Source organism: Cydia fagiglandana, chromosome 6, assembly GCF_963556715.1.
Source record: "Cydia fagiglandana chromosome 6, ilCydFagi1.1, whole genome shotgun sequence".
Classification (NCBI taxonomy): domain Eukaryota; kingdom Metazoa; phylum Arthropoda; class Insecta; order Lepidoptera; family Tortricidae; genus Cydia; species Cydia fagiglandana.
The window spans coordinates 15,174,860-15,199,635 of NC_085937.1; the positions used below are offsets into that span (position 1 = coordinate 15,174,860).

A 24,776-nucleotide genomic window follows, 5' to 3' on the forward strand; every position below is an offset into this window, starting at 1 on the left:
CATTCCACGAGACTGTCGCTTACATAACGCTTTTGCCTTGTATGGCAGCTACCTCAATAAAATACGTGAATCTCGAGAAAATAAGTACCGCCAATTTGTTAGCCAAGTCATGAAATATTACCTGACCCAATATCGCTTACTCAGCATTTCCAGAAGTATTAGAAGAATTGCGTTATGTAAGCGACAGTCTCGTGGAATGCCCCATAATCGCCCGCTGCCTTTATTCAAACCGGTTGGTTGACTAAGTGATTATACAGCTGATTGCTATATCGAATACTACAATGTCGGAATTCGTTCAATTTTCATTACTAGTCGGTTGGTACTACCTATGCCAATCTACTTGAGTCAGGAAAATAATAGTTGGCTATGAATTAAGTTTCAGTATCTTGGGGTGCTGCCCTTTGTGCAATTTGGTGAACTTAAAATAACTCGGGGTCATTTACTCGTAGTGTGACGTACTACTATAATTTATTCCGTAAGGAAAGGTCAGCTCCGAATGTATACTTACGAGAAAGTCGCGGCGGGGTCAGCGTTTCGGAAATTATTTTCTTATCACATTCTTTCTAGAAATGCAGACTAAATGAGATGATTCACTAAACTATTATGTCATCTCAATTTAATTTTCTGTTTTAAGGTTAAATACGTTGTATGAAGGTGACAGCCGTCATCTTATTTAAGCTGAAAATTATTATAGCTGGTGATATTAGATTACATAGCATACTTCGCTATCAGTTTTGTCCTAAGATTTATAAAGGCTAACAGAAAAAGAAATAATACTAGTGTTATTATAAATATTTGGTCGCAACAGATTTTTTAACTCCGTTTCCATCCGAGTAGGCTGTGTGACCATGTGGTGACCATGTTATAATTTTACTTACATGGATAAAGATTCCACTACCTTCACATATTAACTTTTGGGGAAGTCCTGTCTGAAATCTTGATCCAAAAAGAGACCACTTGACACAACAGTTTCTCGAGAATTAAGGTCAAAGTGGGGAATACCGGCACATAAAATTTATTGCTGAGAACTCTAGAAATACTAGGGCAAGAACTTGTAGACAGTCTGCCATTATACACGCGGTCTTCACCTCATCGACGTTAATGCATGAGTCACTTTTTAAAACCCAAATTACTCCCGAGTGTCGATGTGCTCATGCAACCAATTGCACTAATAATTTCCTCAGGATGTCAGGATAACGTTTATTGAAAGATGGCTTACCATATGGAGCACTTAGTCACCACCTCATGCAGTCGAGAGCAGACGCACAAAGCGGGCGAAGTGATGAAATGAAAATATGTAATAGACATGTCTGTCGATATGTCTGCGGCTATCCCTGTAAACTGTGTCACATAGTCATGCTATTAGGCCTGGGGGCCTAGCCATGATAATGATCTTACATCGACAAACGCCAAACAAAACAAAAAAATATACGAAAAATCACGTGACGCTTTCCATACATTATTTAAGTTTCGGTTGGCGTTTTGGAAACTCGAAAATCATGATCTTGATATGATATTAGATTTTGTTTTGAAATTACTCGCGTTCATCTCGCTCGTAAAAGTTCGAATGCGCTCGAGGCCTTATTTGGACTCAAGGCTAGACCACCGATGGTTAAGCATTGTTGTCGCTAAACTACTACTCGCGCTTGAACCACAGTGGGTATAACAATTAGCGTGTGGCCACTACAATTTATATCGCGAATACGCGTGTCACTATTCGAACATACACAGTATCTAATTTACACGATAGTACCGCCAGTAAATGACCATTGTGCACAACGGTAATGTACAAATAATGGCACGAATGGCATTTGTTTGTTGTGTTCATTTAAATAACCTTATACACGGTAGTACTATTAGTTATTCTGTGCTTATACAGGCTCTTTGCGATCGTACCTGGTATAACCACTTGTTGTGACAATTTGGTTTTATCCTTAAATAATAATAGGTGATCAGCTCATTGTAGATTCTTATTCTTACACTTAAATAACCTCACTTCTCAATACATCGCGAGCTGTTTTTCAACATGGCTAACCTACCAATCTGACACCACTGCTTCCTATTACTGAAAAAAGATTCTATAAACACTCGTTACAATACTTAAGTACCGGTCTAGAGTTAGACCAAGAAAAGTCTGCAGAGATTTTGATAGCCCACGCAGTGCAAGTGTTATTTATACGTCATAATTTCATAGAAGTTTGACGTTTAGGGGAGACCGAGGTGAGTTGTGACAGAGGAGAGTTGTTACATCGTCGATTTTTTGGAATCTATTAACTAGAAGGTCAAGAAGCTCGTAACTTGAACTAACAAACGCGCGCTATTGCGACCTGGTTTCTAGTTAAGAGCGCTCTTACAAGAAAAGTCGAAATAATGCAAAATTGATGATACTAGTCGACGAAATTCAGGACTTTGTGCTCATTATTAGAAGCAATGAGTACTTGTTCCAGTAAAAGCGTCTTCTTATCTTTTTAAATATCGTTGTAAATATTAGAAACTCTCAAGAAGATTAGAAAGTCTCAACTCTCCTCTGTCACAACTCTCCTCTGCCACAACTCTCCTCGGTCTCCCCTATATTACACTTGCGCTGCGTCGGCTATCAAAATCACTGCAGACTTTTGTTGGCATTAACTCTACTTACTTTCCATACTTGTATAAAAATAAGTATAATATATTATGTATAGTATATTTTTGTTGCGTGCTACTCCACGAGCAAGTTTAGTTACAAGTCTTTCTGTCAACTGGGTTTGTTAACGTCACCATGGGTTTTATTTATTTCAGCCTTTTTACGTTTCTTTGTCTGAAACGTTGACCCTTGTCATAGAAATGTAGTTACTATTTATAGCCGGCCAACGACCATAAACCTATTAAACGCCTGGAACGTTTTATGTAAATTGGATTTTGATAGGTACCTATAGGTAGGTATGTACTACGTAGTACTGGCTACCTGCCGCTTGCGTGCTTGGAGTTACCTATCAACACTCAAATCTTGGTCTGGGGGGTACGATCGCCCTGTTACTTGGAAGTCATTTTCAAAATTCGGTCACGCCAATATTGGCTGTGTTTTTGACTTCAAATTTAAAATAAAAATGTGGCTTTTGTACAAATACTTAGCAGGATTAGGATAGGCCTTGAAGTAAGTATTAAGTCCGCTGTTTGTACTCCCATATTAAATAGGCAAGCAAAGAATCGTGAATTATTAACGCACTCACTGCCAGTGACCCGTTAGATGGGTTCCCTGTTATTAGGCGCTTTTTTTGCTACAAAGCGGAAAACAATATACGGCGCGATTTGGGAAATGAATTAGAGATGCACTAGATAAGATATAATAAAGATATGTGACGTTCCACGGCGAAAGGTACCATTACCCTGACTGAATATTGGAGCGGCGTTAATAATAAGCGTAAGCGCCAGCTGCCATAAGGTACCTTTTTCCGTGGAACGTCACATATCTTTACTATTTCATATCTAGTGACTGTCTAACGGCGCGATATCTTAAGACGAAACGGGAGCTGAGCTAAAAGTCAATTTTGAGATTTCAAGCTGAATATACCCGTCGCTCTGACGGGGCGTAACCGCGCCGTGAGAGACTGTATTTGTATGTGTAATGCACGCACACAGACGCGTGCGGTGCACCCGTACTCGCGCTGGCGCGCACCTCACTGATTGCAATTTGCATTGCCACTTTTTGTTACTGCTACTACTAAGTAGGGTAATTCGCCAGTAACTGGCCACTTTTAATAACTGGCCGCCCTAAACTAAAAATGAATCCTATTCACCTATAAACAGAATTCATTTTAGTATAAGGTTTCAATAACTTCAATAACTGGCCACTTTATACTAAAATTAATTCTATTTATAGGTGAATATAATTCATTTTTGGTTTGGGGTGGCCACTGACGAATTACCCTATTGCGATTGAACTTTTTTACTTACCCGGCTTACGTTTACGGAACTCGATATCGAATAGGGTAATTTGCAAGTAACTGGCCGCCCTAAACTAAAAATGAATTCTATTCACCTATAGCCTCGTGCCGCCTAATGTACATTAGGATGAGTTTCGATGGAATGTCAACCTTAATTAAAAAGAAAGTAGGTAGCATTTCATTTGTCTCGTAAAAAATTCGAACAAATGAAAATGAACCCAATTGAAAATACAACAAGATTCTAATTTCCTTGGCTATAAGTAGTAGGTATAAGATTTCAATAACTGGCCACCTTATACTAAAATGAATTCTATTTATAGGTGAATAGAATTCATTTTTGGTTTGGCGTGGCCAGTTACTAATAGTGGCCTGTTACTGGCGAATTACCCTATTTATGTACTTAGTGGTTAATACTAGTATCAAGTATTTTTTTTTTCAATAATGCTCAGAAACGAAGTATAGACATGACAAATATAAATATTAACGTCTTTGTAAGGCAGGATTGGACATTCTATAGAGTAAGAGTAAGTGTATGAAACAACTAATTCAGCTAGGACTAGGGAATGCTATCTAGATCTCGCAATTACGAGATCTCGCTAGATCTCGCACGTATTTTCGAAATTTAACCTAGTTAACAGGAAATCTCGATATATGCAATCTCGGTCGAGATCTCGATTAATATATTCGAGATCTCGAACAAGACTGAAAGTGAAATACTTTGTTTTAAGTAATATATGACCTTAGATTCATGTTGTTCAGGCAGTGCTATTATGTGTCCGGCTTTAGCTCTATTATTGTTACGCAATTTCTAAGTAAAGGTAAATAGTGGTTTAACATCGATAGCATTTCATAGAAGTATTTTCAAAATATAACATGAGGTACCTTAAATAAGTAGTATGTCGGCGGCATATCGTAAAATCGTAATCCTTGGCGTATCATGAAACGCCACCATTTCCTGATCTAATATTAACCCGGGCATATCACGATCTTCCTTATAAAAGAGACGGCAGATCCATCAGAGCAATGCATTCTTTGATATTCCTAGCTTCATAGCGGGCGCATTGTAAAATAATTGATCGAGAATCATATATTTTCAATGATTTTGTAAATGACTACAGTTATGACTACGGTTATTAGAAACCAATTATAGTATGTTTAATATTCTTTCTAATGGTATGCATCACCAATTGATCAGTAAAATAGAACCCGAGAAATAATGATCAGTTGAGGTCGGTCGCCCGCCATTTACGTGACGGAACAAAATTCATCATTACTTTGTTATATGTATAATATCATACATCAATAAAACTTATGTTTTTGGAAAGCTAATGAAATTTTTCGTATATTTTATAATAACATTAATTGTGGTAAAGTTATAATTTATTGAGTTAGACGCATGTTTTGTCAGTACTTATGCCATCCATGCACGGTAAAAAATCATATATGTATTTTAAATATTTTGTAAATTACTACAGTCATGACTACGGTTAAAACAATAATTGCACGTTTAATACTCTTTCAAACGACATCTCACACGAACTGATCGGTCCCATAGGACTAAAGACGTGAACAAATATCAATGCTGGTCGGCCGCTCACTTTTTCCTTCCTTTTTTTCGACACGTCCCCCTCCCCCCTCCATAAAATAAAAACCGGTTTATTCATATTCTGGAGACCACGAGGAACACGTCCATACCAGTTTTAGGTATTTAGAAGAGATGTCGACGAAAATCGTGAAGGAGACGACTTTTGTTTAATTTGCCTATAGACTATAGGAATATCAGAATATCACACCTTGAGGTTTGCGCAAAATGGCTGCTGTTCGCTAGGCAGATCATGAAATGTCGGCGTTTCATTATATTCCTAGGAATATCTCGATACGCCCGATTTTACGATGTCTAGAGATTATTGATTAAAATAACACATTTTTAGTTACTTTGTCAAATTCGATCTCGTCGAGATATTAATCTCGATCCCGAAAATCTGACTGTCGAGATCTCGAAACACCCAATCTCGATTCGGATTTTTCGTGCGAGATCTCGAATCGCCAATCTTGGTGCGAGATTGCATTCCCTAGCTAGGACCTTAAATTGCTCGACAATTACGGAGCGTGACTGTACCTAAAAATTTTGTAAACCCATAACCATGCAATAAAATATTTTTGATTTTGATTTCTAATTTGAAATATTAGAATCAAAAAGTTCAAAATAGATTGTACCTATGTAACTACAAAAATGTGTTCCCTCTCAACGCAAAACCCCTTGTGTCTTAGGAGGATCTAGATATTTTCACACAAGACGGTTTATCGATAACTTCTTACATCACTAGATTATCGACATTAAATGTCGACTATTGCCCATCACTTTTCTGGCTGTGTACGTATTTAGAAACTTGACTCCGCCCCTAAAATTAGTGCGATAGGGACAACTGCAGCTGAGGCGAAAAATCCTGCGTAAAAATGACAAAAATCGAGGTTTCGTACTCCTCTTTTTCCTCCTCCAAAACTTAACCAATCGTAACCAAATTTGGAAATCTAAATGATTATGAAATTATCTGTGTCGGACCATTTTGCTTTTTTGGCTAATTGATATCAGTTTTGAATACCACGCCTCTCATTGCGGCATAGTCAATTAAGCCATTTTGGCCATTTTTGAAGGGCTCTAGCGCCTTAAAAAACAAAAATATCAAAAAAAGCAAAACGGTCCGACACAGATATTGACAATATTAATCTGTGTTGAAAAAATCATTGCTCTAGCTTCAAAAACCACGGAGGAAAACGAGGACTACGTTTGTATGGAGAAATGACCACTCCTGTTGGCTCTTAAAGTTCGAATCGCGCCGATAGTATCGGCTATGAACGTAGCACATGGTAGCACGTAGCTTGCACTGGCAGTGAACGCATTGTAAGATTCATTAAAATTACTAATTATTAGAAACAGATTTAATGAAATAAAGAGTTGAATAATCATTGGTAATCTATAATTTAATAAATTTAAAAGTAACGTGATTGATAGTTGACCTTTGTAAATAGAAGGTAGTTGGAAGAAAGAATAAAAGACGACTGGCATGGCGGTTAACGGGCATTCGGTTACGGGCAGAGGTGAAGGGAGGACGATTGTGAAGTGAGAGGATTGGAGATTGAACTGTAACGGAATATTGTGATCAAGAAATATATTGCTGTTATGAAAGAAGGAATTTTTATTATACATCAGAAGTGGTAAGTACCTACAAGTCACTATGGTATTTCTGATATTAATATTAGAACTGATTGAGTTAAATCTTAATTACCCAATTAATTTGTTACAATAGTAACAGTGGTGTAAAATTATTATGATTATATACCTATACACATATTAGTAACACTTATATTGGTTGTTGTTTAGTTGAAATTAATTATCATTTCATATTTCCTATGTTAGGAAGTTTATGTTTAACGGGCGCTTAGAAACAAAGACACCGTTAATTTTATCAAGAACAAAATAATTGGGTAAACCCATTTCGGCCTATTCGTTCACTCGAGAGCAATTATACTGCAAGTTTTCTCTTCAAGACCAACAGTTAGGTTTTTTTTAGTGTTTGCTGTAATGCCTATCCATAATATAATTAAAGCATTCGTTACATCGCGGGTAGCGTGAAACCTTTGGAACACCGTTTTATTTTGAATAGTTCGGATACGTTTATGATTATTTACAGATGTAGATCGAATTCTTTTAGTCTATGTATGTACCGCTTATTTGGTTACAACTTTTACCATATTTTCAATATATCACTTATCAATACGTCAGTATTATATAGCGGGGTTAAGTGTTTTCCGTTTCTGGATTTGGGTCCGTGCCGGATACTGGAACCGTGCCGGATGCATACCTGATTTGTGCCGGATGAGTTCCGGATCCATGCTGGATTCGTACCGGATCCGTCCCGGACTGGTGCCGGATCCGTGCCGGATTGGTACCGGATCTGTGCCGGATTGGTATCGGATCAGTGCCGGATCCCGAATTTGTTCTAGATTCCTTTTCTGTACCAGTTCTAGAATTTTCTCGTTTCGAAAAGCCTGTGTTCCGGATCCGTACCGGGATAGGGATCTGTTTTAAACGTCCCGCATTTAGACCCCGGAAGCAGTAAATAAATAAATAAAACAGTTGAATTTAGCTTAATAAGAACAATTTATATTTGTCTACTATTAACAACCCAAAGATTTAGAACTCTTCCATTGCTGGTGTTGTTTTCGAGTTCCAGACTATGGACCATGAGGAAAAAAAAAAAAAACATCCAGGCGGCGCTCGAAAACTCCTGAGCGTGACCGAAAATCGAAATCTGATGATGGACAAGAACGTCGAAGCCGAAGTCGCAGGGAACAACAGGCGGAGTCGCAACCGGCGAAGCCGCAGCAGCGGCAGACACGGCCGAGGCAATGAGAGATGGCTTCGAAGATCAACACGGAAGGACAACGGCCAGGATCGCTTTCACGTGGAAGCCGCACAGGACAGGAACGGATGGCTTGTATATCTTTGTCGTCTTCAGTTGTAGATTTTAATAGATGTCGTTTATTGCTTAAACTGCGAATATTTTGGTACAGTATCCTTGGTTTTAAGAAGTTCGTTGCAAAGCTGCTGATTGCTGTTGATCAATTCGTCAATTGTGGTTGGTGCAACTGACGCTTAAGTGGCAAGTAAATAACGATATGATGAAAATACCTACATATGATGATAAGTATAATATTATCGAATTATAAAATTTCTGGATTATTTTAATTAATGAGTTACGGATTAATGAGTTACGGATTAATGAGTTACGGATTAATGAGTTACGGATTAATGAGTTACGGATTAATGAGTTACGGATTAATGAGTTACGGATTAATGAGTTACGGATTAATGAGTTACGGATTAATGAGTTACGGACTAATGAGTTACGCATTAGTGAGTTACTGGATTGATCAGTTACTGGATTGATCAGTTACTGGATTGATCAGTTACTGGATTAATCAGGTACTGGATTACTGGATTAAGCAGTTAATGGATTATAGAGTTAATGGATTATAGAGTTATTGGATTATCGAGTTATTGGATTATTCAGTTGAGTTATTGGATTATTGAGTTGAGTTTTATTGAGTTGAGTTATTGGATTATTGAGTTGAGTTTTATTGAGTTGAGTTTTATTGAGTTGAGTTATTGGATTATTGAGTTGAGTTATTGGATTATTTAGTTGAGTTATTGGATTATTCAGTTGAGTTATTGGATTTATTCAGTTGAGTTATTGAATTATTCAGTTGAGTTATTGGATTATTTAGTTGAGTTATTTGATTATTGAGTTGAGTATAGGATTATTTAGTTGAGCTATTGGATTATTTAGTTGAGTTATTAGAGTATTTAGTTGAGTTATTGGAGTATTTAGTTGAATTATTGAATTATTGATTATTGAGTTATTGGATTATTGAGTTATTGGACTATTGAGTTATTGGATTATTGAGTTATTGGATTATTGAGTTATTGGATTATTGAGTTATTGGATTATTGAGTTATTGGATTATTGAGTTATTGGGTTATTGGGTTATTGGATTATTGGATTATTGGATTATTGGTTCATTGGATCATTGGTTCATTGGATTATTGGTTCATTGGATCATTGGATAATTGGTTCATTGGATCATTGGTTCATTGGATCATTGGATCATTGGATCATTGGATCATTGGATTATTGGATTATTGAATTATTGGATTATTGAATTATTGGATTATTTAATTAATGGATTATTGAATTATTGCATTATTGGATTGTTGAATTATTGGATTATTGAATTATTGAATTATTGAATTATTGAATTATTGAATTATTGAATTATTGAATTATTGAATTATTGAATTATTGAATTATTGAATTATTGAATTATTGAATTATTGAATTATTGAATTATTGAATTATTGAATTATTGAATTATTGAATTATTGAATTATTGAATTATTGAATTATTGAATTATTGAATTATTGAATTATTGAATTATTGAATTATTGAATTATTGAATTATTGAATTATTGAATTATTGAATTATTGAATTATTGAATTATTGAATTATTGAATTATTGAATTATTGAATTATTGAATTATTGAATTATTGAATTATTGAATTATTGAATTATTGAATTATTGAATTATTGAATTATTGAATTATTGAATTATTGAATTATTGAATTATTGAATTATTGAATTATTGAATTATTGAATTATTGAATTATTGAATTATTGAATTATTGAATTATTGAATTATTGAATTATTGAATTATTGAATTATTGAATTATTGAATTATTGAATTATTGAATTATTGAATTATTGAATTATTGAATTATTGAATTATTGAATTATTGAATTATTGAATTATTGAATTATTGAATTATTGAATTATTGAATTATTGAATTATTGAATTATTGAATTATTGAATTATTGAATTAAAGAATTAAAGAATTAAAGAATTAAAGAATTAAAGAATTAAAGGATTAAAGGATTAAAGAATTAAAGGATTAAAGGATTAAAGAATTAAAGGATTAAAGAATTATTGGATTAAAGAATTATTGGATTAAAGAATTATTGGATTAAAGAATTATTGGATTAAAGAATTATTGGATTAAAGAATTATTGGATTATTGAATTAAAGAATTATTGGATTATTGAATTAAAGAATTATTGGATTATTGAATTAAAGAATTATTGGATTATTGAATTAAAGAATTATTGGATTATTGAATTAAAGAATTATTGGATTATTGAATTAAAGAATTATTGGATTATTGAATTAAAGAATTATTGGATTATTGAATTAAAGAATTATTGGATTATTGAATTAAAGAATTATTGGATTATTGAATTAAAGAATTATTGGATTATTGAATTAAAGAATTATTGGATTATTGAATTAAAGAATTATTGGATTATTGAATTAAAGAATTATTGGATTATTGAATTAAAGAATTAAAGAATTATTGGATTATTGAATTAAAGAATTAAAGAATTATTGGATTATTGAATTAAAGAATTAAAGAATTATTGGATTATTGAATTAAAGAATTAAAGAATTATTGGATTATTGAATTAAAGAATTAAAGAATTATTGGATTATTGAATTATTGAATTATTGGATTATTGAATTAAAGAATTAAAGAATTATTGGATTATTGAATTAAAGAGTTAAAGAATTATTGGATTATTGAATTAAAGTATTAAAGAATTATTGGATTATTGAATTAGAGTTAAAGAATTATTGGATTATTGAATAAAAGAATTAAAGAATTATTGGATTATTGAATGAAAGAATTAAAGAATTATTGGATTATTGAATTAAAGAATTAAAAAATTATTGGATTATTGAATTAAAGAATTATTTGATTATTTAATTAAAGAATTAAAGAATTATTGGATTATTGAATTAAATAATTAAAGAATTAAAGAATTATTGGATTATTGAATTAAAGAATTATTGGATTATTGAATTAGAGAATTATTGGATTATTGAATTAAAGAATTATTTGATTATTGAATTATATAATTATTGGATTATTGAATTAAAGAATTATTTGATTATTGAATTAAATAATTAAAGAATTATTGGATTATTGAATTAAAGAATTAAAGAATTAATGGATTATTGAATTAAAAAATTAAAGAATTATTGGATTATTGAATTTTATTAAAGAATTATTTGATTATTGAATTAAAGAATTAAAGAATTATTTGATTATTTAATTAAAGAATTAAAGAATTATTGGATTATTGAATTAAAGAATTAAAGAATTATTGGATTATTGAATTAAAGAATTAAAGAATTATTGGATTATTGAATTAAAGAATTAAAGAATTATTTGATTATTTAATTAAAGAATTGAAGAATTATTGGATTATTGAATTAAAGAATTAAAGAATTATTTGATTATTGAATTAAAGAATTAAAGAATTATTGGATTATTGAATTAAAGAATTAAAGAATTATTGGATTATTGGATTTTTGAATAAAAGAATTATTGGATTATTGAATTAAAGAATTATTGGATTATTGGATTATTGAATTAAAGAATTATTGGATTATTGAATTAAAGAATTATTGGATTATTGAATTAAAGAATTATTGGATTATTGAATTAAAGAATTATTGAATTATTGAATTAAAGAATTATTGGATTATTGAATTAAAGAATTAAAGAATTATTGGATTATTGAATTAAAGAATTATTGGATTATTGAATTAAAGAATTAAAGAATTATTGGATTATTGAATTAAAGAATTATTGGATTATTGAAGTAAAGAATTAAAGAATTAATGGATTATTGAATTAAAGAATTAAATAATTATTGGATTATTGAATTAAAGAATTATTTGATTATTGAATTAAAGAATTAAAGAATGATTTGATAATTTAATTAAAGAATTAAAGAATTATTGGATTATTGAATTAAAGAATTAAAGAATTATTGGATTATTGAATTAAAGAATTAAAGAATTATTGGATTATTGAATTAAAGAATTATTGGATTATTGGATTTTTGAATTAAAGAATTATTGGATTATTGAATTTTTGAATTAATAGATTATTTAATTAGTTATTTGCTATGGATGGAGGCACGGATATATGGTAATGATAAAAAAAAAAAAAAAAGACGGAAATAGAGGATGTTATGTTGTGATGAGACACGTTTGTGTCATGAGAGTGATTCAGTAAGTAGCACATTAAAAAAATAAAAATGGAATCAAAAAAAAAACAAGAGAAATAATGTGCTACACGTAAAATTTGATTAAAAAAATGGTATGTTGTGAGACACGTTTGTGTCATGAGAGTGGAAAAAAAAAACGGAATAAAAAAAAAAAAAACATAGCAGTCGAATATGTTAAGTAATGTACTTTATATGTATTGATGCATAAAAAAATATGATATATTGTTGTATAATTATTGAATAGAAACTTATATATTTAGATGGATTTATTGGATTTGAAATTATTATGCGAAGATATAGATTAATTCAATAAATAATAAGAAAAATGTATATAGACAGACAAAGAAATTGTATTAAATGGGTAATAAAGCATTAATAATTTTCTTACTGAATGCCCGATGATTTGACATGCCGAGTGTAAGATTAGATGACAGACGCGATTAGTATGGCTGTGCATGAGGACATGCACAATGTCAGGATGGGCGAGTGTAAGATTCATTAAAATTACTAATTATTAGCAACAGATTTAATGAAATAAAGAGTTGAATAATCATTGGTAATCTATAATTTAATAAATTTAAAAGTAACGTGATTGATAGTTGACCTTTGTAAATAGAAGGTAGTTGGAAGAAAGAATAAAAGACGACTGGCATGGCGGTTAACGGGCATTCGGTTACGGGCAGAGGTGAAGGGAGGACGATTGTGAAGTGAGAGGATTGGAGATTGAACTGTAACGGAATATTGTGATCAAGAAATATATTGCTGTTATGAAAGAAGGAATTTTTATTATAGCATTAACTGCAAATGTCTAAAAATTGTTAAGTATAACAATGACTAATTTGTGGACACGGCCTATAGGACATTAATGTTTAATAATCACCGTGCAGCGTGTATTATGTTTATGAATGGTCGAGTAAATTGAGAACGATGAACTGACCGTTTTATGACCTTGTTTATAAAACAATAATCGCCATTACAAACGAGCTTAGTACATGGGTTCTGGTAACAATAACTTCAATAAAGAAACGTAGAAGACGCGTTTGTAAACTATGAGTATTGGACAATGTCTGTGCAATGAGCTGATCCGCTGTTCACTTTCTAAATAATCGCAAGGCCTGATTATTCAATAATCAGTTTAGGAATTTTATGCTGATATTAGCCACCTGCTTCGCACGGGTTAACAGATTATACTTACACCTAAAGCTTCCCCAAGAATCACTTTGTCAATAGATGAAAACCGCATGAAAAATTGGAAATCTGTTCAGTAGTTTTTGAGTTTATCGCGAACATACATTACTCACAAAGAGACAGGCGCGGCGGAGGACTTTGTTTTATAAGGTGTAGTGATTAGTGATATAAATATTATTATTTAACATAAGACTAAACTTCGACAAATCTTCCACGTTGCTTAGTATGAAGTTTATCTAGTTTTATGCATATTTGCCATTTTCAAATATACCGCGCTTTCGAAGTAACCCAATGCACTTTATATGCTTGTTGCTAGCTCCATGCAGAAAACTACTCAAGTTGGAAGTGCACTTTTATTTTATCATATTCGTATTTACCATTTTCAGTTTCATTGGATATTTGTTTAGGATGTTTCGAATTAAGGAAAGGACATTTTGTATAACAGGCGAGTTGAATACAATGCTACATTAGTTAATTATCACAGTAAATACTAACTACATATATCTATATGTCATCTGGTTTTAAGCGCATTGTGTAACGCACATAATAATTGTTACATGAGAAAATATTCAAGGCCCGTCTGATTATGAGCTCCATTGGCAACACAATCATTAAATGTGGTCACAGAAAAATAACGAGATGCAGAAGATTAAGTCCCTTATAGCAAGACTTCTGTGCGACTTTAGGTTTGGTTTATCCTTTCGGTTTAGAATTGTACGCGTTGCTTTTATGCATTTTAACCGTTATGATTAGGTATACGCTGGCGACCGACATGTGTTAGCGCTTTGGACGATTAAACATATGCGAAGACGGACTACTGTCATATGTTTTTTGTGCTATTGACTTGCATGATCGCCACGATCAAGCTAGCGTTACCCTTGGGTCGGCATCTGCCAGAATCCGCTTCTTTCAGTTCTAAATTGTCAGTTAATCCGAAACCGGACGTAGAAGATTTAATGTTCTTGTTACATTTTGGCTTTAAGATAATGGTCAATTTTAGGTTGATTCTCGACAACTAGGTCGGATTGTCGTTGGGTCGCTATTTTATTGTTTAAATTGGGGACTGTGTGTAAATCGTCAGACTGATATTAAAAATCCGACAACGCACCAATATGATTCAATTATTTAGGAAGCATAGACCGAAGATATTCTGAAATTAACAAAGCAAATATTTCTAGTTAATTTCCTTTTAATGCATTGATCATTTGATATGTTACCAATTTAAATTTTATATTTTGAGTACCTAGGTACCTATCTATTTACAATATTTTACTTTGACTTCGATAAAGCAGCGTTCAAATATTGTAAGATAGTTAATTTAGGTCTAGATATATAACAATTATTATTAAATAATAACTAGACCTATATTAACTATCTTACAATATATGAACGCTGCATATATTATATGCGTGCGTGTGAATGTCAGATGTCAATACGTTTTTAATTTTTCTACTTTTTCTATTCTCTCAAATTCAGTGTTACAGGTCATGCATTAGCTACGTGAAACTACTATTTATCGTGTAATAATTAGGTGTGCCTCATTAACACGCAAGTGTCTGCACAGTGCGTCATCGAGCGCCGGGTAAAGAACGGGGCGCGGGGCGTGGCAAACAACAACTATTCCCAACTTATCTATTTTTCAAAGTCATCATCATCATCAACTCAGCCATAAGACGTCCACTGCTGAACATAGGCCTCCCCCTTACATGATGGGGGGTGAATGCCATAATCGCCACGCTTGGCAGGCGGGTTGGCGATCGCAGTCGAGTACACCTAATTTGAGGGACGCTGCTGCCCGTCCACCGGTGGTCTTGGACGTAGTTTAAGGACATACCCGGGTCCGGGTCCGGGATTCTTCAAAGTACAAGTATTAATCACAACTCTATGCTTACCCGAATTTAAACTGTTGTGAGACATATTAATATTGAATATATTTTGTGATTTATACTCTCTATCTTTAGGTATTTAAATAAAATTAAACAAATAAATTTTATTATGTTCGGGTAGTTATAACATTTATTGGTTAACCAACCAAATACAAAACCGCCTGGATCTGTCACTGAACGACCTGACTTTAACCTACATTATTTGATCATGTAATGTTTTAATCTACCCTCAACTGGCTTAAGGAGCTATTTGAGGGTAGATTTGGTTTACTTTTATTTAAATACCTATAGATACAGACTATAGAATGAGTCGGGGTTAACCCGCAACCTACGTATAATGACAGAAAAATAATATTATTAAATGTTAATAAATGTATTAAATATGTGCCGTGGCAGTAACATCACCTACCAGTCGTATGATTCAGCTATAATATAGCTATAATATAGTTATATTATAAGTACATAATATCTTACACACAACTGTAAGCGTGAAAAATACTTTTGTTTGCAGTTTATTTAAGTGTGCTACTTAAATATGTAGATACCACAAGGACAATGCCAGTCGCCGTCACACATACCCGTACATAATACCTATCATATTTGTCATTTGCAATTCCAAGAATCTCGTGATATGTAAGATATTTGAAAGATACCTACAATGCCTACAAGTTACTTCTTTTTGGATACAAGTATAGGAAATAGGAAAATATAATTATGTAGGGATAGCCTTTGTTTTTTAATTTGTATGTATATATATTTAATCTTTTGGCCAGCTATACAAAACCCCCTTTTAAGGCTCGTTTAGGGCCTGTTTATTGTTTAATAGTGTTTAGTGCGTGATTATACATAATATTTCTCCTAAACGCAAACTTTATCTAGCAAATCTGTAAACTCGCGCTATGCTCTAATGCCCTAATGTGTAATAAGGTCTTAAAAATAAGTGGTACAAAATATAATTATACCAATTCTTTACTTCTCTTCGTAGTATCAAACAAGATTGGCTTCGTATCAAAACAATTGTGTTTTGATAATTTCTTAATACCATGATAATCTTGCAAATCTATGTATTTATAGTATAAAAAAATTATATTTAACTGGTTTTCATAAAATTATGATTTTAGATCTAATGCCTTTGCTTCCTAGTGGACGAGTAAAAAAAAGATGTCTATGAATTTAGACGGGTCAATTTAGTCCAAACTGTATATACGGTTCTGGGTTATTTTTTCCCATTGTGCTTGTTCAAAGCGAAATTGGGTTTACTATCCATAATCGAGTGTTCATATTCATGTATTAGGTTCAACAACCGCCCCAAGTTCTTCTACCTTCCGTTTTCGAAGTCTTCAATTTCCGTTTTATGAATATTAGATCAATTCAAGATAAAGATAGCTACGTAAATGAATAATCAATTTTCATTTATTTTCAGCGCGTTTTCTATAGGTAAGTTCTACCACAGAATAATTAATAACACTACCGTACAGAAAGAAAACTTCCTACAAAACGAAGTTTGACAGCGGTTCAGAGTCGAATCATGCTGTCCCTTTCTAATATATATGGCACTATCCCTTTCGGCTTTTTAGGGTTGTCAAAAATCAAGTGATTATCTTAACTGTGCTCGTGCACGCAAAAGGAAGTCAAGTGGTGCCAACCCTAATAATTGCTCGGAGCAATGCTGAGCCGAGCGGAGCCGAGTTTGACCGAAGTCAGGAGTTTCGCACCCCTGGTTCTACGTAACTTAGTAAAGTGATTAGAAGGAACACGTACATATTGTGTTTGTATTGGGAAGCGCTAGTAATTGCCTGCAACAGATGGTTTTTAACAAGCTTAGCCTCAATAACGATTCAGCGGCGAAACGGACCTACAACGCACTCAGACTGGTTTTTTCGGGTACAGTTGCCAAGGTCATCCCAAACCGATCAGATACATGTAAGGTTCCGAAATTGTTATCACGTTTATGTTCACTTTAGTTCCATGCATATGCAATTTATTTAAAATATAAAACTCATTTATTAATATTGTCTAAACGACTTGACAATTGTGAACACATTTAATATCAGCGTTGGCTGAATAGGTTCGAAAATTGGCGGGTCGTTGCCCATTGGCGGGAAACTTGAAAATTAAAAAAATTTAATGAAAAAAAAGAGGTGGAATAGAAAAACAATAGCAGATCGCTGGGAGATTGGAAAAAGGGAACATACTTATAATTGATTGATAAAAAGGTTTATGATTGTAACTGATAGTAAATATATGTTTGCTGCATTTGTTGGTGTTTTACTGATTAAGTGCCAGTTGCACCAACCACCTTTGACAGACTGATCATCGTCAGCCGGCGCGCCCCGCGCCTTTACTATGAAACTTTCCATACCACGGAAGAAAGAATGAGCGCGCCGCGCTCTGACGGGAAACGGCATGTGCTTGGATTAGTATGAGAACCTATGTCGCCAAAACGCTGTCACAAAAATTGGCCATATTTTCTTATTTCGAAAGGAATTATGAGCCCTTGCCCATCACAGTAATTTGAACTTTACAGTCAAGAAAGTTATGTCAAAATTGCACTACGATTTTTATTTTTTGTAAAAATACACAAATCATTGACAATTGTCAGTTATGCTCTATCCCTTTTACACTTGCATGGTTTTTTCAAGAGTGAATGCGATAGGATAAAATATTCGACTATGAGGTTGACACATGCGATAGGGATGTGCATGATTCGGTGTGATATCGATAAACGCTTATTAATTATCAATGTACACGTAAACTATTCAGTTTTTTTTATACATATGTATTACTTTATTTTCGACGATTAGGTACTTACCTACTTACTTTTTAATAAAAAAAATCTCGTATTGAAAGTAATCACGCCACCAACCACGCATATAACTGTAAGCGAGTAGGTATATAATAAAAACTGTTACTCTTTAGCACACCCCAGAACAATATTGCTTTGTAATGACGCGAAATAATAACCTGCTAGCCAATTAGTGCTAACCCGTTGTGTACTTATAGTTTTTTTAATTAAATCAAATTTCTTACCCTCCCACCGCGATGCGTGTGTGCGTGCGTGAAAAATACGCGAGATGTGTATTTTTTACCTGCAATTAATATTCTCACTAGATGCGTGCGTAAAAAATACGCAAGTAAGTGTAAGTGTAGTTAATAAGTGTTCACAATACTTATTAACTAGCACGTTATTATTTTAAGGCAAAACAAAGCAATAATTATTGTGTCATACATCAATATAAACCTCCGATATAAGCTCGTATGCAAAATTATAAAAAAATGCTAATTATAAACAATGGAAATATTAACAATATTTTTTGCACTTAGACGGTTATCAACTTATCGCAATAATGCGGATAGAAATGCCGCTCTGATGTACGAGCAAGATAGCACTATGCACGTATTTACCGGAGCATGGTGTGTACTCGCATCTAATGTGAAGAACGCTTCAAGATTTGTGCAAGCTTGTGGAGCGGGCTTTAGACTGGCCAGCAAATACCCGGCAGTATAATTATGTGACAGCTTAAAACTGACACCTTACCTACTCGTATTTAATAGAGAAAATTGACAAATATGTATGAATACTAGATACTATACTATAAGAAAAACTTAAAATCAAATAATCCATTGAATTGGAATAAATAAGTAAGAACATATTTTGTACCTACATAATATAAAATGTGCATAAGCGACGACTTTTTTGATATGATCATCCAGAGGCAAAACAAAAATAAATTATTAAGAACATGTATGAACATAAACAAACCGAACTGTGTATATTTATACGAACATCGACATCGATAACTTTTTTGATATGGTCCTCGCACTGTGGGCGAATAGCGCACCCGTACATGACTTTTACGCTAAGTAGATATCAACCTTATCTCATTTACATAAATCTGATTTTTGTACTAAACAATCCAAAAATCCTTGCGGAAACCGAAAATGTAAAAAATATTGAAATATTACATAAAATAATACTTACCGATGATATGAAATGCCTCCATATCTAATATTTTTTGTCCCGCTAGTGTTTTTACTCTCCAAAATGGAGCAGCACGGCATATTCGTAATTATTTCTAATTTTTACTGGAATCGTTTTCACATCAGACATGTCAAAAGCGCCATGCTGAACTGTCACACGACTGACAATAGTCTGTGCTGAAAGTGTATGCAGCTAACCATAATCTTGCCACACGCTATAGACATACGTTTCACTTCTATTACTTCTTTGTTTTGTGTTCCATACCTACATAAAAATTTAGCGAACTCTTTAACGTTCGTAACAGTTTGGTGCAACCGACCCTAAATCTTACATACAGAGTTCGTTTTTTAGCAGCAAAACAACTAAATTGGGAATTGCTAATTGTTTATTTTACACTTATCTAATTTGATTGCAAAGCAGCTAAATCGGTTATCACACTCTGATGCGAATTTGCACGTCGCTCCGGATGAGCGTGAAAGCGCTATGGATGCATATAGCGATTTCCTGCTCGCACACCGGAGTGGCGTGCGAATCCGCATCCAATTCTTCACATAGCCGCTTACGTATTTGATAAAAAAAAGCTTTTTCACCTCAGCAGCTCGAACAAGGGTACTTTGCTTCTTAAAAACAGTGAGCAAAATGCGATTTTGCTCACTGACTCACTTTGTCTCACTCACACATCACATTTTGCTCACTGAGTGAGACAAAATGAGTGAGCAAAATCGCATTTTGCTCACTGTTTTTAAGAAGCAAAGTACCCTTGTTCTAGCTGCTGAGGTGAAAAATATTTTATTTAAATCGCATTTTGCTCACTGAGTGAGACAAAATGTCATTCAAGTGACCTTTATAGTCAAATGTCATTTCAACATGCGGGGTATATAAGTTCGATATACTTGGGTTCTATTATCTCTGTCCCTCTAGGTATGTTCTCACTGCTTAGGGTGAAAAATTTTGTGTACTACACGAGATCAAAGTTATTTACATCTCGTGCGCTTTTGAATCCCTTACTACGCTCAAGATTCTAAATTAGATATCGAATCTATTATATATTATAGAATCTTTCGCTTGCACGGGACTCAAAATAAGCACTCGAAGAAATATCAAACTTTGATCTCTTGTTGTACAAATAACTATTGTTAGCGGGGAGTAGGTACATTCTCAAAATCCTTTTAGATTTTCTGACACTTTAGCACAACATGATACGATGGAACATTAACCTCGTCGTAAAACCCAATGCTTATAGGTCGACAAAATGTCATAACTGCTCACATGATCAACTTTTTCGATGCCTGAAAATTTAAAATAAATTAATTCAATTCAATTCAATTCAATTCAATTCAATTATAACTATAAATAATGTAATGTAGTACTTAATATAAAAACAGATTGGACCTTACAACTTACAAGAATAACTTTCTCTTTTGCCTTTCATCCTTTAAATTTCGTTCCTCTAAAAACACTTTCAAGTTCAAGTTTCTTTATTTCGCCAAGTAACAAAAAAACGTTACATCTAGCAAGTCAAATACAGGTCATTGCTTAAACTAATCATGCAATGTCTTAATAGGTAGATAAAATTATATAAATCAAAATTTATTATTAACAGAATAAATGGTCAAATAGGTACATCAATTTCAGAGAGTGTAAATACAAGTATGCTTAGAATTATTTTACATGAGAGAATCATTATTTTTCATTTTATCTGTAAATTCATTGGCTGAGTAAAATGGGTTACATTGAAAGAAACGTTTAAGTTTACTTTTAAATTTTCTTACCAGACTTTTTCCCTTCCAGTTATAATCTCAGTGTGCTGGGTGGCCGGCGCCGGCGTGGGGTTCCTGCCGCTGCTGGGCTGGCACGCGGCCGTCGACCCCGACGTCGGCTGCTACTTCGTCGAGGTTATGGACTACAATTTCCTCCTGTTCCTGTATTTCGCCACGATCATGACGCCCAGCGTGCTGCTGGCCGGCTTCTACGCGCACATTTACCGCGTCGTGGTCAAACAGGTGACGATACTTTTTATTCTTCTTTTCCCTGCCCTTATCCCATGTTATGTGGGGTCGGCACAATATGTTTTTCTCTTTCTGCTCTGTCTTTCGTCACCTCAGTAGTAACTCCTGTCTTTCTCATTGTTATCCTCTCTCACACAATCCTTCCATAATTTTTTGGGTCTACCATCCGCTCTCCGTCCATCAACATTCATCCCTATTATTATTATTTAACCTCTTGTCTGTGTACAATCTTGTCTGTATGCAGAACAACAGACTTGAAAACACTATTTGTGACCACCACACTTACATGAAAAGTTAAAATCAAACCGAAAGTGTTCATAATAATTATTATATAATGATACCAGTGTAAACCTCCTTAAACCCTTTGTTATTAGATTGTTTTTATATTTAATTAACTTACCGTAATTACTGAATACATTTCCAGGCTATGATTTAAACCTGCGCACAACAATTATAGATTGGGAAACTGTATTAGAATTTATATTTTACCTGTATCATAAATTGACGGACCAAACTTTGAAATAAAATTACACATTTTATTTTACTCGTACTCTGCTCCTTAGATTTCGATTTAAACTTTTTAACACAAGGTTATAAGGTCAAACTAGTAAATTTCAAATCAGTGCATAGAGGTAAAGCTAAAAGTTATGTGTCCAATTTGCTGTAAGTTCAAACAGGAATGTTAAATATTTCAGATGAGCGAGGTGATGACGGTGCAGGGCACCAACGGGCGCGTCACGGGCGGCACCATGCTGCGGGTCCTCGGCGCCGCGCAAAAGCGGGAGGTCAAGGCCACGCAAAACCTCGCCGTCATCGTCTTCTTCTTCATGGTCTGCTGGATCCCTCTCTATACCATCAACGCCATCAATGCCTTTAAACCGGACCTCCACATTCCAAACCTGCTCACTGACTTCTGCATTATTCTATCTCATCTCAACTCCGCTATCAATCCACTGCTTTACGCATACCATCTCAAAGACTTCCGAGCGGCGTTAAAAGGACTTATATGTACAGTCCTAGGGAGAGGAGGACCTATTCCATCTGGGTACAGACCGCCAGTTCCGATTAGACGACCGGCACTAGAAAGATGCAACGCGCTCAGGGAGAGGCCTAAGATTTATGTCAACTCGCCGGTTTGGCTCCGTCAGAGAGAAGAGGAGTTAGCTGCGTCGCAGCAAGTGAATAATGCGGTAACTCCGTCACCAGCAGATATGGAGCCATTTTTAAATAAGACCGTCGCTGAGAGTTCTAGTGGGCGGCACACGCCAGAAGGGCGAGAAAGCGAGGGCAGTCCCTACCTCATAGAACAGGACCAAGAGAGGTGTCAGAGTCCGTACAGGCGAGTGGAGGAACTTCTACGTAGAGTGCGAAGCGTGAGCTCTGACCACAGCTGACATGAGCCGCGCCGGGACCGCCCGGCATACAGCATCTCCTGAACTCTAAAGCTTTAAAGCCGCGAAGGCAACCTATTCCAAAGAATACGACTGCTATGAGCAGATTAACTTTACGGCTGTCAACAAGATCTATATTTATAAGATATTTACTATTAGCTGAAGTCATATTTTTAGATATAAATGAGATTTTTCTAGTACAACGTAAAATCTATGTGAGTAGATGTTATTGCAAATATGTTGCAGTGCGAGAATGGAGACATATACATATTTTATTAAATATTGCTGTTATGCTTGTTCTGAGAGAATCGGTCAATTTGTATTGTTGCTTGTTATGAATTAAACATGCAGTAAATTAAATCATTTGTATTTCGTTTATTACCTCACCACGTATGATTTAAATGGTTTTATTCATACGTTCTCAATATTGTAATGACTCTTTGTTATAAAAGCTTTGAAAACGGTCATCATAATGAACGTTTTCAAAGAATCTCAATCCTTAAAATACCAGTCATAGACTCGTATTTTTTACGTTTGAGGATACAAAAACGTTAGTGTTAGTGCTACTATGACCAACTATGACCCATATTGATATGACCCACATTATTGACGTTATGGGGTTGCTCCAAGCTAAATGAGTCAGTTTATTTCTACGAATGTAAGTAATGTACCTATTTCCTCCAGTACCGTGAAATGGTAATGCTTTGCTCCAAATTAAGGCAAAATTAAATATGTTTTACACACCCTTTCCTGAGTATTTCATTATATTTTTTAAACGTTAAATCATAAATTACCTACAGTATTATTAATTGCTCCCCAAAGTAGGACCATTTTCCCTTTGCTCCATACTGCTCAATCCTTAAAAAATAAATCCACTACCTCATGGATATGCATGGTGACAGTTACGACGGATCATTATAAAAGGGAAAGTCCATTACAAATATACGATACGAGGATACCGTACCGCTTATTGTACAAATAGCGTCATATTTTTCACCGTTAGCAGACCGTGTTTCGTTGCAATAAAGTTTACGATCGTTCTCACTACTTGTAAGCTGACTTTCCGACTTTCCCATTCGCGTATTTTTTGTGGCATTGGAGTTAATACCTGTAATAAATATTTATTACCACTATTATCTTATCAGAAAAGGGTGTAATTCCAAATACAACTTTGATGTAAATCAATAAATGAAAAACTAAACAGCTGGCAAAGTCAATGCGTAATTAATTTACGATTACCTATTGAAATAATAATCTTAGATGACCTCATTCTCAATCATGTGATTGTGGAAGTTTGTTTACAATAAACACTGATCACAGCGCCATCTAAGTTTGCATTCCGTTACTAAATGTAAGGCGCCATCTATACGTTTCTGTGCACTCCGTTTGGTTACTAACAGTAATTTACTCGAAGTAACCGAAGTTTATTGCTGTATGTAATATACCCACCGGACCGAAAGATGGCTACAATAGTCTTCACTCGTAAAAATTAGGGAGGTGTAATATATTTAACCCTTAAGGCACTGGTCCCACCGCGAGCTAGTAAGCTATGAGCTATCGGCTATAAACACGAACAGAAGATAAGCACTCCCGTGTAAATAAAAGAGACACGGCGATATTTATAGCTCACCGCTGGGCGAGCTCGCGGTGGGACCAGTGCCTAAATGCATGATTTTTTCTTTTTGCTCGAAATTAATA

General features: G+C 34.1%; 1 protein-coding gene across 1 annotated transcript in view; it reads left to right on the forward strand.

Annotated features, from left to right (window-relative positions):
• Window positions 1-23,438, forward strand: part of LOC134665318 (adenosine receptor A2b) — a 141,925-nt gene extending 118,487 nt beyond the window's left edge. Inside the window, exons 2-3 of the mRNA XM_063522238.1 lie at window positions 21,470-21,681; window positions 22,383-23,438. Coding sequence (XP_063378308.1) covers window positions 21,470-21,681; window positions 22,383-23,081 — 911 coding nt within the window. The 3' untranslated portion in view covers window positions 23,082-23,438. The remainder of the gene's footprint in view (window positions 1-21,469; window positions 21,682-22,382) is intronic.
• Window positions 23,439-24,776: the final 1,338 nt, after the last annotated feature.